At 37.1% G+C, this 18,277-nt stretch overlaps 1 protein-coding gene across 2 annotated transcripts in view; it reads right to left on the reverse strand.

Annotated features, from left to right (window-relative positions):
* Window positions 1-933, reverse strand: part of LOC146746059 (CD276 antigen homolog) — a 28,265-nt gene extending 27,332 nt beyond the window's left edge. For both annotated transcript variants that reach the window (XM_085499319.1, XM_085499318.1), the window contains exon 1: window positions 754-933. In XM_085499319.1, the coding sequence (XP_085355445.1) occupies window positions 754-838 (85 nt within the window). In that variant the 5' untranslated portion in view covers window positions 839-933. The remainder of the gene's footprint in view (window positions 1-753) is intronic.
* Between the last annotated feature and the right edge of the window lie 17,344 nt (window positions 934-18,277).

Raw genomic sequence — 18,277 nt, forward strand, 5'->3', positions numbered from 1 at the left:
TTATTTGTACATATGACTACTAATGTAAACTAACAATTGTCATTTTGATACACAAATATACCCTTTGACCCGGAAACGGCCTCTATGTAGTACTGTGGAATACTTCATTTTCCCTTATACTCTATTTTGAGACTTGACACAGCACAGTTTTAATTAGGTCCACATTTAATGCCTGAAAACTTTTCAGCGAAAATAAATTGTAACATGCACCCATTTAATAGCCTCTATCAATATTAGCACATTGAAGTCTAAACATTATCCACACTGCCAGTGTTACAGTGTTGAAACAAAATGGTTGAATCATGGTTACTGTGTCTATAAAATATGGGCTAAAATTTGTCCTTGTTCCAAAACGGATAGGATTATTAATAGGCGATACGAGTCGACATTTTATTGAATATCCCACGCCCGTTTAGTTCTCAAACCCAATAAGCGGTAACGTATACACAGCAGAACGTGATGGCGCCCTCTAACGACTAATTTGACAAACCGACATAAGACTAATCCTGATATACTAGTATATCAACACATTTCAAGCTTTGTTCTGCAACTTAAAAAGTATGTTCTTGTATTTACACATCTATAGCGAATACTGGATATTTCTGGAATCAAAATCTCCATGATATGTTCACAAATACCTTATGGTTAGTTTTGAGCAGCACTGATGTTGCCCAAATTAGTTCAACAGTGAGTACACTGAATCCTAGATGAATGTTATGATTATAAATATCAAATATCTGACAACTCACTCACCTGAACAGAGCTGAATTAAATTAGCTGCTGCCAACAGTAAGTGTAGAAAGTAACTCGTCCACTTGCTTTGAATGCTTCTGAACATCGTGTGTATATAGGGTGTTGATTATTTCAAATTTCAACCATGAAACGTAATGCGACAAAATGCTTGGTAGTATTTAGAAGCCAATCAACGAATGCGTCCACGGGAATGGTTATACGCAAATTCGCATACTGACCAGGACATGCGCAGTTCCGCCGTCTAGTGATCTTACAGTATTACAGTCGAATCCATGCGTACCACTGTTACTTGAGTGTAATTGCCATGGATGCTGGTATATCGTGTTTACTCCATTTAATATCAACACATACTTGGATAAATAGAAAAATGATTATTTATTCAACACTACTGATTGAGACTATCGTAAAACCTTGCAATGAGAAGCAATATTTGCAATTTTACTTAGAACATTTCTCATTCCGGCCACCGAGGGTGCACTGTTGTCAACAATATTAAACATTACTGCAGAAACAACTTAACTGAGTTGTCAGCCGTTTAGTCGCCCTTATAGCGCAACGGCTAGGCCTGGTGAATCGGTTGGCTGCCATGCAACTAATCACTCCCAGTCATTAAATATTCAAATATTGAGCAAACCACGCCTCACGTGGATCTAGTGCATGGCTGTCAGAAAGTACAGTGAATAAAAACAAACTTAAAAGCATCCAGTATCAATTTGGCAAGTTTCTCTTTAAAGCTAATAGGAATGTAGCATGTCCAGCTATATTTGGAGATTTAGGATGGCAAGACATCAACTTTATTCACGATAAATCGCGAATACAGTATTTGGACAGATTACAAAAGATGAATGATACCAGGTGGACCAAAATAGTTTTCTCTAAACTACTAGTAAATGAATCATATCAGAACAAGGCTAAACTTGCTCGGAACTGGCCAAAATATATCAACAATATCCTAATTCAAAATGGTATGGATCATGTTTATGGCCTAAAATGACCACAGAATATTAGTTGGATTAAAAGTTTCTATAAAATTAGTGAAGAAAATGAAATAAAGCGTTTTGTTGAAACTATTCAAGACATGAAATCCCTAAAGCACTATGGTTGGATTAAACACAACAATAAAACGGAAAATTATATAAAGGCTCCCCTTGATCATCATAGCATCTCACTCCTCTTTAAGGTGAGGTCAAACGCAATAGACTTGGAAGGGAATAAAACAGGATAGGAAAATTATAAAGGTGACGGGGTATGTAAGCTTTGTGATGATGGAAAGGAGGATGTTTATCACTTTTTATTTCTTTGCAAATCAACTAACCACTTGAGAAGTAAATTCTATTCACCACTGACCAATACAATAGTGGAAAGTGGTGGAGAACCAACTATTGTACATAGATTTTTCTCAGGAGGAATTAATTTCAAATTTAATTGTCTCTTTAGTGGGCAATCAATAAGGATTTGGGAAATAATACATCAAACGAAATCCGAAACTTTCTCACCCACCTATGGAAATTCAAAAACGAGAAACTGAATGATTTACATGTATGAATTAATGCTTCTTGTAGATTTTTTTTTCTTTTCTTGTTGTTGTTGACTTGTATGTTACTTTTTACGCTGTTTCAAAGGCTAATAAAATTATATTATTATTATTATGGCATAGCAAAACAATCAATCAAATATGATAGCGCATGTATTAAGGGTGGTCGGGTATATAACCCGTTTCGGGCGTTGGATCGGATAACTTAGGATGATATTGACGATTTCTCACTGTACCATCGTGACCATGACTTCCATTCTTGTTCTGGAAGAAGCCCAGTACAACAAATTACAACAGGATGTATTTTAGATGTTTTGTAATAAAGAAACACATCTTAGTAACATACAAAAAGTAGAAAAAAATACAACTAATCTAAATAATTTTAGAATCTGAAATAGAACTGAAAATTAGCTAAAATACTACAAACATATTTGTCTACACTTGAGAAAATCTTGATAAACAATTCTTCAGTTTGCAAGATATGGTAATCAGGTAGATATATAAATAGTGAATCGAAGAATTTTTTCCTGTGTTCTGAAAAACTATGTTTACAATAAAAAATTTAATGTTTTTCATCACCCACGTCATTAGATTCACACTTGTTACAAACCCTGTCAATATTATTTATTCCCTGTGACGGCCTGTTTCCATTGTTTTTTTATACCATCCAGGTATTTTTCAAATTTATAATTATTTTTGAATGTTTATATGTGCTTAGTTTATTATGACCAGTTTTGTTCAACTGACTTTCCACGTTTGTTGAATAAATTTGGTTCAACCTTTCTTTAAACAGGTTGCAAACAATTTCCTGATCAGTATCTGTGCTTGTTATATTTGTAATTTGTAGAAGTTTTCTTTAAATGCAGCTACGATAATTATGTTGTTTGTTTTCTTACAAGACAACCGTTGATAAAATGTTATGACAGTAGTACAAACATCAATTACAAGTGGGCAACGACCAAGTTCACCTCTACAAGCAATATTCCCTGTGTGCTTCCAAAACTATCTTACAAAACTGTATATGAAGTTTTTCTGGCAATATTTTGTCAGAGAATAGCTACACATCGACCGGCAAGCATCTTGCCAGTCGTGGATTAAGCCAGACTTTTTTATTCCTTGTTTCGCGAGTTTTTATAAGGCAATTTTTTTGAGGAGGGCGGGAAAAAATAAAATTAATTCCTTTTTTCCATTAGATTTGTGTGATTCTCAAAGAATTGTAAGTGAGATCATTGATCGGAGAGAAGAAATGAAATGAAATTTTATTCCATGTATAACCTTGTTTCTCATCTGCGCGAGACTTCGGTACTTTGATCACGATACTCCCACGAAAATGCAACTTGGATTTGTTATGCGGCGGGTGGTAAAAAAATGAAGATAAAAATAATATTTTTTTAGCCTTTTTTTGCGCTTACAAGTTGGCGGGCGCGATAAATTACGCTGAAATAAAATTATATTTTTATTTCATTTTCGGCTCATGTTCATTAGGCAGGTTCGCGAAACAAGGGATAATAAAAGTCTGGCCTTATAATTTGTAAACAATAGTCGCACTATGTGGTAGTGGCTTATAAACAATACTAGTAAATTTTGTAAAATTAGCACCTCTTTATTTTTAAATAAATATTTTCTGACGGTAGACAAAGTCCTCAAATTGAAAGCTACAATTCTGTCAAAATCACTCTCACCCTCGATAAGTCAAAGCGGAGGTCACAATATATTTAAAGCGGGAGGGTCGTCCCCTGCACATGCGGGGGAAACCCAAGCGACGATAACAACATACGCTAAAAACACATTGTGTTTGTAATTTGAAGTAACTGGCAATAAATGAATATGATCGGAGGGGATCATGTGAGTTCATTAATAAGCATATCTACAAGAGTTTAAATCCTACCTGGGGGTTGAAAACTAAAAAGGGTCAACCTCTTACTCTGGGGGTGGCACAGCCTTAATAGAAGGCTAAATCCAATGGCCAAAATTCATTCACTAATGAATTTAACATTCGGGAAACCTTCATGTATGTAAAGCGTACCTCTACATGCTAGTTGCGTGTGGAAAAGAAGAGGCACGGAGTTGTCTATATGAAATAATGAAATATTTACTGCTGAAATCGATTCGATTGCAAAAAATCAAACCCGGTACAAGCAAATTGGCGGCAAAGAAAATAAAACGGTTTTTTTATTCTGTTGAATCAAAAATTACATTTTTGGCATACAGCAAGATACAGCACTAAAAGGCCAAAAATTAAAGCTGCCAAACGCGAATGTTCAAAGTGTCAGATTGACTTGACCGGACTTGATACTTTCATCAGAAATATGACTAATATATTGGATGACCATAGATGGTCATGTGGCTTCATAACTGCAATCAGTTGGGACCTGCATAAGTTGTGAAGTTAGTTAGAAAGTTAGGTTGCCAAAATAGGTGGGGTACTGCATAAGGTGGGCAGTTTTTATATTGTCTTTGCATTAGGTTGGCATTGGCTTGACATTTTTCGAACGTTCATTATTTTGTTGTGTGTCTCGTCATCATAATTTATGCGGAATCAAACACCCTAGCCTAGGTATGGTAACCCGAACATTGAGAGCGAATTAATGGATGGCTGTATTTGTTTATATATCGCATTTACTACATAATACATATGATTGCCAAGCTTTGTTACTAAGTATACATTTCGCAACCAATCATACTTTGTATATTTCATAAATCCCCCATCTCAAACCAATCAATTTTTCGGCAATCTTGTTACTAGACTACTAGACCGAGCATCAACTTATCTGCTAGTTTATTGGGCCCGATACCACAGTAACCAGGCAGGAAGTCCCAGTTGCTATAACGCAATCCTGTTTCCTATCATGTATGCATCATAGATTTTTTGGTCATGATGTTATAATGCAATTCATTGACACATGCTCCTATCGCAATTTTCAGTTTTACTCAATAGAATGGCCTGAGCCACCCAGTTTCAATAAAATGTAATTATTCTAAATATATTCTAACTAAAATTTGGCTCATTTGGTATAACTACAACCATACAGTCACGGACAGCTGGAGTACACGTGATAATAAAATAAATGCGACCAATTTACTATATGGGGACAAGATCTTGAATACGGCTTGTAACTGAATAAAAACACAAGCTGGGAAACGCGTTTTTCAGATTCCTACAAATCAGGTAGAAAATAACATACTTTTACGGCCAGACGATTTGTCTGGGGGAATATAAAAGAGCGGTGGTCGTCGCGCAGCGCGTGATCGAATTTCATGTAAATAAACAATGTATTTTACACGCTTTGTATACGTCGCTATGAGTCCCATATCGAACAGGACACGGCGCGACGACCACCGCCCTTTAAAGATAAAATAAGAAAGAAAACACTCAAAAAAAGCAAATAAAAATAATTTTGGCACTGATACATACCATACATTTTACACCTTGCCCATGTCTACGAAATTACGTTCTTTTTTTTTGTTTAAGGTACAGCTCCATGTAATATGCTACGTTTAAGGCACTTCGGGGATCCTTTGCCGTTTTAATAAATCATAATATATAATATATATTTTATTTGCTCTTATAGGCCACTGGCCCCTTAAGCATTACAATACTGATGCAACAAATCTTTGGTCAAAGGTCAAGTAAATCTTGTCTCAACTTAAATGCATTTTGTATAAAAACAGCTAAGTTACTAATAATTTCAAATGAATTACATGACATTAAAGAATAAAACTTATTTACAGATGATTAAGCAAACGTCACAAGCCTTTATATTTCCCCTCGCATAGGGCTTTTTTGCTACTAGCAAACGATACATTTTACCACTCGCATATGCCGTTTTTACCACTAGCATATGGCATATTTTGCTACTTGCGTCTCGCAACTTGGTACTCGCATACGGCACTATTTCAAAGTCGTACATACCTCGAAACAAGGGATAATAACAGTCTGGCCTTAATGGTGAATGTAGTCTGACGCCATGATCAATATTTACCAATTAAGTTTCAGTTGGGGAGGGGGGGGGGGCGAAAGGAATTAAGTTTTTTTATCTTACATTGAACTTTTGATGTTGTCTCTTTACTTTCATGTTGTGTGTCAAAGCGCGGTAGTCGTCGCGCTGCGCATGTGCGAGATATATGGGTCTCATATAAACAAAGATGGCGACTTTGACTGTTGCGCATATCAACGAGTACGAACTGGGACGTTACGAAGTTTTAATTAATAATTTTCATGTTATTGAAAGATATCGAAGGAGTAACCGGCGGTAATCAGTGTAAGTCGCGCCCAAGTCAAACCTCATACTTGTGATTTCCATTTGAAGAGCGCATTGGATTGTGGGAAAATCAATGTTTATCAACACAAATATCGCACATGCGCAGCGCGACGACTACCGCGCTTTAATAAATAAATAAATCTAAATCCATAGACTATTGAAGTCTCATTGAAATCTCGTCACGTATGTACCAGATCACGTAAAACGACACGAGAGTTGAGCGAGAGTTAGCTAAAATAAATTTAGAACTGTGTTCGCTACATTGCATGGACTTCTACATACCCGCGACTCGGGGAAACATTTCTGATCATAAATACGTATTTGGTGTCATCGTTAATGTATTATCTAAATTGTTAACTAAACGTATTATATTATTACAAGGAATCCCTGTAGCGAGTGCGTCAAATGGAAGTTAAGTCGTTGTACAGTGCAAACTTTATACAGAAGAGTACAGAATTAACTTCCACCAGGTCTGTTTTGACGAAGTGCACTATACATACAGTATAACGCTTATGGTGATGTTGTTACTTATATATATTATAATCAACTACAGCAGGTAAAGTAACTCATCAAGGTGAGTACACAATTCAAGTGTATTTAGTAGTATCATATGGGTAGTGTAGTGTCAGATTTGTTGTTACCCCGGGGAGGCACTGGCCTTTTAGTTTGGTAGGGGTGTGCGACCGGGAAGTAAAACCTCAGACCCCGTCATAGACCATTTTCAACCCCCAAAACCATACCCTATTATAGACCAAATAGTGATTTTGTATATCCCATCAGAGACCAAGTTTATTCAGTTATAGGTTGAATCTACTCATCACCCAGACTCATAAACCTGAATGAATGATCAATATAAGGGAAATAAGAACAAAATTAGAGTACTTACTTTTCAACTCACAGCATTTTATTTTATTCACAAAAAGTTGTTGTTTGACAAAGAGATCAGAGACTGAAATTGCAGGAGGACCAGGAAATGATCAGTAAACTCAAGAGGTCGACCTCTATTTTGTGGATAAATGATAGTTATTTTTAGATATTTTTTATTATTTACGGTTTATTTCTTGAGCCCCCTTGCTCTGAAAATAGACCGCATCTTAGACCGGCAAACCTGATATTGAACCAAAAGACAAGCAAATCTACATCCTATTTTAGACCAAACAGTTAAAAATTATGATCTAAGGGTGGCACGTCCCTATAATGTTATTTGCATTAAGTGACACCTTGGGGTTATTACAAATAGAACTACACATACATGTACAAGAATATTGAAATCAATTATATTATTATTAATATTAAAAAGCATAGTTAAACTATTGAACACCTTGCCTATGATTGCTCGTGAGGTATAAAAGAAAGTAATGTGTTAAGGTAGCGATCACCGTCAGTGGCCTCCCATTTTAACTTTTTTTTCTGGCTAACAATAATACTCTTTGTAGACAGTTTGTGTTTATATCATTGAATATGTGTTCAAAATTTATGACGTGAAAAAAGGTTTTTGAAAATTTTCGATGATTGACTCAATTTCCCCAAAAGACACATTTGTTAGGTTTGTCACATTAAGCTTTGTAACTTGAAAATTAAAACTCTGATTAACACGTAGAATGATTTAAACAATATGTGTGTGTGAATGTGTTTGATGGTGCATGAGCAGCTTACTGTCTATTTCACCTTCCATGTGTTTCAAATAAGGTTTAAAATTTACTGACAATAATGATTTTTGCTATACATTGATGTTATTCCTCTTTCACCTTTGCTGTTCTTTTTGTAAGGAGATTCAATTTTCAAATGCTCAAATTAGGGAAAAAAATTGAAAACATTATATCACACCAGCCTTTATAAACATGATTTTGGGGATAATCTATACTTGACTTGTAATGTATCTGCAAACATTGTTGTTGTAGTCTTAATTGTAGAACAAGGTATTTTGATGATCTAGGAGTTGTGATACATGTACAAGGCGAGGACATAACGCTTGCTTGTTTTGAATTCAAGACGAAGACACATTGATCGCTGCTTTGGTGGACTGTAAAACATGCTCATACTGAGCGTCACAGAACACTTCATCACATACATTAAAATTGATACTATCAGAGGTACATTACTTGGGGTTTGCTCGGGCATGCGCATTCGCATTTTTCTGAGTTGGAATGCGAGAGTGAGATTGAAACGGGATCTTGGTATCAAGTCACCGTAGTTGCAAACCCCAAGTAATGTACCTCTGATACTACCTAATATGGTAGTTGTCAAACGCTGGTATTCTCAATTGTAGTGATGCATGAACTACATGAGGGGATAATATTTTAGGAAAAAATGAACATTACGTTGACCGGACAATTTCCCGACAGTGGATTGGGGACAGTAATTATACATCCTTTTTCATAAACTGATAAAAATAAAGCTGTAAACTGAATGTGATAAATGTATATTGAATTACAGACAGCAAAATAGCCACAAGTCAAACTTATGAATCTGATCTGGAAAACAAATGACATGCATCAAGGTCCCTTAATTAAAGAGGTCTATATTAAAAAAATAACTTGTCTAGTGGGGCAGTAACTCTGAAAAACTAGTTGTTCATATGCAAATTTTGTTGATCAAACATTTATTATTGATTTTTTAATTTAAACAATACTTACAAATTACTGGACCACTAACAAATTATTACATGGGATACTGTGAAAATCCCATTATTTGACCAAATTTTGTGTGTTACTCTGAGGCTTTAGCCCGAAGTGTATGTCCATGAGCAGCGATCTCATCTCTGAATTGAATTTTAATATTACAAAAAAAAATTCCCAACCCCATGTAGTTCATTTTTTCTTCATATGCTGTTATCTCGCTGCTCCACCCTTATATGCAGTGCATATAGTGGTAAAAAACTTTCAAAGTGTTGTAGAATGATTAAAGTTGTTAACATTGTTTTAATGTCTAAATTTAGTGTTTCACATGAGAACGTCTAATTCATTTAAATAAAGAAAAGTCTGTAACCTCTGACCTGTGATGTCACAAAAGAAACTCTATCCTTCATGCCATTTTATTTTTGCGTGTATGGAAGCTGGGTGACGTTGGTTGGTCTTTTATGTATCATTTTATATATCATTGTGAACAGTCCCTCCGGCCAAATGTTGTTTTCCAACTAAAATGATTTAATGTAATGCGTTTGCGAAATTCCAAAAGCATTTCAAGCGAGGTTCGAAAGACTTTCATAGGCTGAAGGCGAAGCCTTGCTATTAATTATGCACGTCAATTATGACGTCGAAAAATCTGCATGGAAAGGTCAAATCGCTGTAATGTGTTTTTTATTGAATCCTCTTGTGTTGATGTTTCCTATTCACTGTCTAATCTATCTCCAAGTACAAATAAGTAAAAAAAAATTACAACGACGACTGTGCAAATCCATTCTCAGGATGTACGACAAAGATCTAGCCAAAGATTTCTCGAACATTTCACTCAACAAACTTCTGACAAATGTTGTGTATTTCGCCAGTGATTTTTGATTGGATAGTAATTTCATGATGTCATTCTATCTATCAATTAGAATTTTTCTACAGTGGCGAGTGATGGCGTAGCAGCCTATAAATAGTTTTAGCTAATTTTCGACGCGGTGCGCCATTTGATAAAATTATTTTAGTTTTATAAAAACCCATTAGAATAAAGGGACTGTTGACAGTCTACTCATCGGTGTAAATTGGGAGGTTGTTCAAACAACTGCATCCCACAGATGTCAAGGTGGTAGAGTTTGGACATTATTTGTGCAGTGGGCAAGATTGTGTACTGGATCTTCAGAATGGTATCTCTGTTCTACCCACATTGCCAAGAGTAGTTATAACACAAATGACATTGCAGTCTGCTGTGGGTAAGATATATAGTTGAAGGATGATGCTGTTCTGACAATTTCATCATAGCCACTAGTGACTTCCAGTTCCAGATCAAGACCATTTAGAAACAGAAGAGACTTATGGTATGCATTCCACAATTGTTTAATAACATTGTTTTCTAATATAATTGAGTTGGAATTAATACAGTGACCCCTCGCTAAGTCGTGCCTCGGTAAGTCACGATTCAGCATATGTACTCTTTTTATGCAACAAGTTAATGACAATATCTTAACCTAATTCTCCTGTGACATGTTATCTACTAAATTCATTGATATTGTCAATAGAGACTGTAGGTGTAATATTAATAGTACATGTTTTATCAAAGATAGTTGTATAGAGATATATAATGGTATAACTTTCTGTCAATTTGTTAGATTTTGCAAGAAATCTGAGACATGCCAAAAAATGGAAACATCAACAAACTTATTTATACCAGCAGTAAACCAAAATATGATGTTCCTGATGTTGTCAGTAAAGGTAAGTGACAAATGTTTTAGTGTAAACATTCTCAGGTAATTAGTCTTGCACCATATTTTTATTATTTATGTTATTCTCATTAAATACTCATATTCTATTTAGCTTTTGTCATTTATAATTTAAGGCTTTAGTCATCGAAGTAAAACAGTAAAAAACAGAAATGCAATTTGTTTTATTCACTATGTTCAATTACCCACCATAGACATTTTGAACTGTAGGCATTAATCTGCAATTCAGCCTGGGATTTTCTCCAGAGCACTGCCTCCACTACGGGTCATTCCCCCTATGAGGACCTTCCCGACTACCACATGTTTGATCAGACACGCCCTTGCTCACTTCTTTAGAAGTGAAGGGAGGTTCGACGATGTCTGACTCTGCGGGCTTGGGTGGCCCCTTGGAGTCTGTTCTTGAAAAGTCTCCATGAATCGCGTCTTAGGGGTGATGCGGGAGGTCATCGGTCTTAGTGACTTGATGTTCATACCCTCACAGGGGTTTTTCCATAAAAAAAACTGCAAGAGGAAGCACTGCAATTCAGGGGCGCCACCAAGTGGGGGAGATCGTGTTCTCCCTACCAGGGAGCATTCTATGGCTATCAGACAGGTCACAGTTGTAGACTGTGGCCACATGTGATCCCTGGTCAATCAGAATTTTATGGTTGCCAGAGAATCTGCTCCCCAGCGTAAGAGGCGCATGGCCATGGCATAAGGGCGCTGTTCCCTTGTTTAAAAAAATCCCTGCTCTCACCCTCTGTCCTGAAACAGTCGCTCTCTGTAGCGTCATGGCTTTTGGAATCCGAGACAGCGGGATCAAAGGCAACACCAACTGTGCGAATCCCCTGGTCCTGCAGATTGCAGAATGTGGCAGAGGGTGCACAGACATTGTTGATAGGAGGGTGTTGGTTCCTTGCAAAAGATTATAGTCCTATGGTGGGGTAATTTCTACTGGACCAATCGCTAACCTCACATCCAAAGTACCATGAACTTTTGTTTGGCGGGACAGGTAAAGGTGGATGATTGCGTTCTGTGAAGTTTTCTTGGCATCTCAGTCAGAAACAGTCTACCACTCCTTGAAAACATAGTTGACCCATCAAGTTCTTGTGGCCAGCACACTGGAATGTATTACGGTGAGTCTCCAGGACTCTGAAATCTCTGAAAGGTGAACACAGACATTTGTTGGCGGGACATCGCACGGCTATGTGTTATATCCTGCAGTGTCATCTGGCTTTCTTGGCAGGGGCTTCCTCTGTGCAGTAAGAAAGATGCTGTTTTGGCAGCTTGTGTTACAGGGTGTTTATTCTCCAGGCCCCGTTTCAATTGGTTAGCCTTGCTAGACTTAAGCGATGCCGATGCACCCACCGAGTCATTAACTCTTTCAATACGCCCATTTGGGCCAAGTATTTAAATTCAGGGTGCTCCCCTTCAGTTTATGCACAGCTTCATACATGTCCATCAGAGTGTGGAAACAAGTCGTGGTGCTGCTGCATCATTCGGTGGGTGGCAATTGCCAACCTCAGGCAGGGGTCCCCTTGGAGCCACTCGCCGCGGTTATGACTCAGATAACAGATGCCTCCCGCACAGGTTGGGGAGCACAAGGAATAAAGCCCTTGCATTGGATTCAGGGTCACAATATCAGTTGTTTCGAACTGAAGCAGTACACTGATACACTTTTGTCACAAGGTGTTTGAATCATATGAGAAACTGTATTATTAAAAAGACACACTTGGTATTATGCGTTATACATGCAAGATGTAATTTTGTATTTATTAATTCATTGTTATACATGTAGTATAAATTGATAACAGCCCAGAGGTAGGTTTTATAGCCCAGTAGGTAGCCGCTTTTGTCACTACATGTACAGAAAATACCTGTGACCTCGAGGTCGCACTTGGACAATGCTGGACGAGTATCTGTGTGATGAATGAACAGGTGTCAAGGACCAATTAGCGATTGACACAATTAGCCATGTGATGGCATGATATTTAAAGCCTGACACAGCGTGGTGCTTGGTTGTTGCTGCTGGAGATCTTGACCAATGATCTACGCTTTGTACGACCCTGGAAGCGGCGAGCAGTACTACCACATAATACCATAGTCAAACCCGGCGTTGGGCATCAGTCTGAAGTCTAACTGGGAAGGTAGTCTTGGTGCTGTGGATGAGAAAGTCGCTAACTACTGTCGCTGGCTTCTTATAATTCACTAGGCGACGCCGCCGACTGACACTGTTCGACGCACGCCAGGAAACGTCTGGTACCGAACATTCCTACACACACACTAGTTCGTCTTGGGCTGTAAGTTATTATATTATCTTGTTAATTTCTAGAATTGCTCATTTCCTGGCCAGTTTATTTATGCAACATTTTAGAAGTGCATGGCACTGATATACGTGACTAGTAGGGTATGCCGTTCCTCCCCTGGTTGTAGGGTCGTTACCGACTTTGCTGTGGTGTTTACAGTGTGAAATTTCATAAACCCCCCCCCCCACCTCTTATCAATAACATAGTTGCGTTGGTGCGTGGTGAGGGCCGCGTGTAGTGCTGAACATCTACAGGGGCAGGCGACACCGACAAAGAGAACTGTAGCAAGCATATGTTTTGTGTGCCTAATAAACTTTGGTTTCACATAATTTTTGTGTAGTGTCGTATGTGTAGGATTGGCCGGTGTGCATTATTGCTGCCCATCAGTATAAATTATACCCGTGTTTAATACACGAATTGTGTAATTTTATTTTGGTTAAGAACCCACACACGAGGTGGTAAAAGTATTACACACTATTTGGTATTTTTGGCTAATATTTGACCTCGTGACCCCGTGACATTTGGTGTCAGAAGTGGGATAGTGTACGACTGAATATACGGTACGCTATACTGTTAATTACTGTGGGCTACAATATTACCATATGCATTTTGAACCGGTTACACTTACACATATCTTGGTTACTTTAATTAATTACTCAACAGTATAACATCAATCACGTTCAGATTTTTCCTGTACTAATATTCGTTCTAGTAAATCTAGTTCTAAAAATGGCTAAAGTACCTGTTACTGCCAAACATAAAAATCCGGCAGCTGCCGATTTACAAATTCAAGGGGGACAAATTGGTTTAACTGAGGAGAAGTTGGAGGATTGGGTGGCGGCCCAATATACCTTGATACTTGAAGAAGAAAGAACTGAACGAGCGGCAAAGAGAGAATATGAGAAGGGAATACTTGAGAGGGAAAAAGCTGCACAAGCTATAAAACTCAAGCAAGAAAGGGCTAAACTTGAGCAAGAAAAGGCTAGAGTAAGTACCGGTAGCTGAAATTGAACTTGCAAAATTAAAAGCTGTAAGAGGGGCTGCCACAGAGTTAGCTCAGCTTGATTTTAAAACTAAACTTGAATTGCAAAATAATACAAATTCGTCTCCCTTTGCTACAAAAATTCAGTCTCCTCCCAATTTTAAAAATAGTGATGACATGAACGTGTATATGAATCGGTTTAAAATTTTTGCTCAGAACTGCGGATGGAAGCGAGACATTTGGGGGGTGGCATTTAGTGGTCAATTAACAGGGAAGGCATTGGCGGTTTATGATGTACTGTCCTTAGATGAGACTTGAGCACTACTTTACACAGTGGGTTAATATGGCAGGTGTTGTGAATACTGTGGAAGCACTGAAAGACTTGTTCTTGCGTGAACAGTATTATAACACATGTAGCTCTGAAATGTTAGTGTTTATGAGAGAACATCAATGTCGAGACTCAAGTGAAGTTGCAAAATTTGCTGACCTCCAGAATGAGGCACGGTACTATACTCTGCATGGACAACACAGCCGTGATCTCCCATCGCTGTCACCTCTGGAGGAGCAAAATTCTTCATTGGTGCCTGGAATGCAATGTGGAGCCCACCATCTTCCAGGTCAGTCAGGCAGCATGGAGGCTTTCAGTATAGACCCACACAGACGAAAGGTTTATCTGAGCAGGCTGCCAATGTTCTGGCCAGGGCGAATAGAATTCCATTAATGCAGCCTATGACTCCAAGTAGCGGGCATACATTGATTGGTGTAGTGGAAGAGAGATTGATCCATGCCATTTTCGTTCATTTGTTTGACAAGTTAGATTAATCCTATGCAGCAATTCATAATCAAAGACCTATATCCCAATCTAGGGAATCTCCCCATTTGGACTTGTCAGTTGTGTTGTCATCTCTGAGCGAACCACCCTTTGAACCGCTGGAATTAGCACCACTGAAATATTTGACATGAAAAACAGTCTTCCTACTAGCTCTCGCTTGTGGTAGTCTTTGTTCTGAGTTAGGGGCCCTGTCCTTTTCGGACGTTTGTGCTGCTTTCATGAACAATCAAGTTGTGCTAACGACACGAATTGGGTTTCTTGCCAAGAACCAAATCCCAGTTGCTATGAGAGACAGCAGGGAGTCGAGGAAGAGAAACAAGCGCATGTTTATGTGTTATGGCCAGGTTGAGCATTTTGAGGTTTATGATGGGTGTTGGCATCTTTAGCACCAAGTACGAGCACATGAGGTTTGTGTGATCGCAAACTCATTAGCTTTTGCATCGAGTGCCCCCCTCGTACACGTACTCTCAAGTCCCAAATAAACATACCCCCCCGACAAATCTTCAAAATCTAATAAACATACCCCCCGGGAAATTCCCCAAATGACTGGTAAATTGTTCCTTACACTTATACTTTCCCCGGAGGGGTTGGCTAATTTGCATAATAAATAGTCAAGTACTAATCTTCTCATTTCAATAAAACTTGCTCTGTTATATTGTGCAGATCTAAATGCAGACCTAACTGTGTCTGCATTTCTGTTACGCTATTCACACCTTTTCAATTTGTTCTCAAATACCATTCAACAGATTTTAATGAAACTTGGTACATAGATGCTCTGGAATAATGCACAACCCTGATTAGTTTTTGGTTGAGATTAATTTGATGACTAATGGTTTCAGATGACTATATATGGTCATGTGACCTCAATATTATGCATAACTGTAATATCTTAAGTACTGTTGCAGATAAGGACATGCAACTGGTGCTATAATTTTGTTGTCTGACATATGATATATGTTTAAAATATCAAGTCATCATATAGGTTATTTCATTAAATGTTTATAATTGTTGCTAATTGGAACCAACCTGATCATTGCTTGCAGTTATTTAAATGGTGTATTTGTTCTATTTGTACATTTCTTAACTGTAAATATATAGTAATTGTTCTTTATGCCTCCTATACCTTCAGCACATGGGAGTTCCTTCTAAGCTTTTTTTGATTGGTGATTTACTGTCATCATTGTCTGTATTTTTTGACTTCTTGAAATTTACGAGCTTGATTGTTTTGATATAAAAACATTGTTCTTGACAATACCATACCTCCAAATTGTTTACTTTCATTGATTATCAGGACTTGTGAAATTAATTACCAATATAACGTATTGTCATCCTCTACCATTGTACTATTAGAAATTTACACACACACAAAATGAATCACCCAATTTTACTGATTGGTTGGATCAATAGAAACAAATGTCCAAACATAGAGATGCAAATTAGAAGATAATCACATAAACGTGGCATAAGTGAAAAATTACTTTCCACTTCCATATGACCAATCATAACAAATTTTTCGAACTCGTATATATAGATGATAAAATACCATATTTGAGAGCATTTTGCTTGGTGGTTCTGAGGAAGAAAATTTTCAAGCATTTTTTGACGTTTTTTGGAGAAAAAAGATAGCAGAAGTAATGTGGCCGATAAAATTTTTATTGCAGATATCTATTTTATATGAGCTGCCAAACCAATTGACCAATAACAATTCTGAAAGTCACATTCATATTAGGAACTATCAGTTAGGATTTCAGACCATTCAGTTCAGTGGTTTTCTCAAACGGTTTGATGAAAAAAGTTACGGAAGAAAGAAAGAAGAAAAAAAACAAGCGATAATAATAGGGGTCTAGCTCTTCAGGCTTGGGCCCCTAAAAACATCTCACTGCCTTATTTTCACAAAAATCTTTGCCAAGAAACTTTATTCTTTGTTTTTGTTTCATGAGGCCTAACCTTTGAACTATTCTGTCTCACTTACAGACTATTTTGACTTATTGGAAGGTACGGTATTAGAAGAGCAGAACAACAAGGGAGAAAATCCACTTACATCACATCCATCATCTATGACAGCCAAGCATACCAAACCAGACAGAATGGAAGCTATCCATATTCATATCAGCAGGTTCTTCAAAAACGCTGAGTAATTCTGCAAACTAAATTTCATACTGATTTTACTCGTATGAAAAATGTCATTGAATTTACAACAGCATTTACATTGTATGACCTTTCAAAAAGTTAGATCACCAATTATTGTCTCCATATAATGATGCAATGAACCACCACCAGGTATACCCCAGGATTTTTCACAATCCCCTACACACTTTAGCTGTCTCATATCAGAACCATGAAAAAATAAATAAATAAATACATAACATTTTATTGTAATATTACCATCTATGCAGTGTACTTATTTTACTTTTGTCTCAACTGAATTTTCTGTTTTTACTTTTTTATTATCATGATTTTATTCTTTATTGTAATTTTATCTATATCTCAACAGAGATTCGAAAACAATAAAGTTATTATTATTACATAAGTGTGTATACAGAGTGGATTGTGAAAAATGTAGTGGTTTACAAACTTCACGATGGTTTATTGCCATTATTTTACACTAACTTTATTTTAATTGAGAAAAGGTGCTTGTTACCGATACGGTATAGAAGACCATTTTGCAAGAGACAGAGAATGTCCAGCGAAGTCTGCCACATGTAATAAATGTCATAAAGTCAGACATTTTGCTTCAATGTGTAAAACAAAGTCAAACCAGCGAAATATACAGCCAAGAAGAAGAGTTTAGTCTTTTCCACGAAACAAAACAAAACAAAACGAAACCCTAACCCTAACCTTACGTCACAGAAAAATATTTGTCGAGAATATTTAGTTTCCACCTCTTTTCCCTCTTACTTTGCAGCTAAATTCATTTGTGCTGACATGACGTGACAGCCATTTTGGAATTGTTGAACACTGATGGCGCTATTCATTTCTTGTTTCACAGTGTCAAATTTTCTCAGATATTATTAGGCCAATGAAAAAAAATGTGAGTTAGGGTTAGGGTTTTGTTTCATGGAAAAGACTAAGACAAGAAATTATAAAGAAGACAAAGTACATTTTGTTGAAACTGACTATGAACATGTTTTTACAATTAATCCGAGAAATAATTTGTCATATAATAGTTAAATTAATGTTGAAGTAGGTGGTGTAGTAATTCCCAATATGTTAATTGATTCTGGTGCTACTTGTGTTATGTTATTGGTGAATCTGTGTGGAAATCT

The sequence above is a fragment of the Saccoglossus kowalevskii genome, chromosome 5, assembly GCF_978046115.1.
Source record: "Saccoglossus kowalevskii chromosome 5, keSacKowa6.1, whole genome shotgun sequence".
Taxonomy (NCBI): domain Eukaryota; kingdom Metazoa; phylum Hemichordata; class Enteropneusta; family Harrimaniidae; genus Saccoglossus; species Saccoglossus kowalevskii.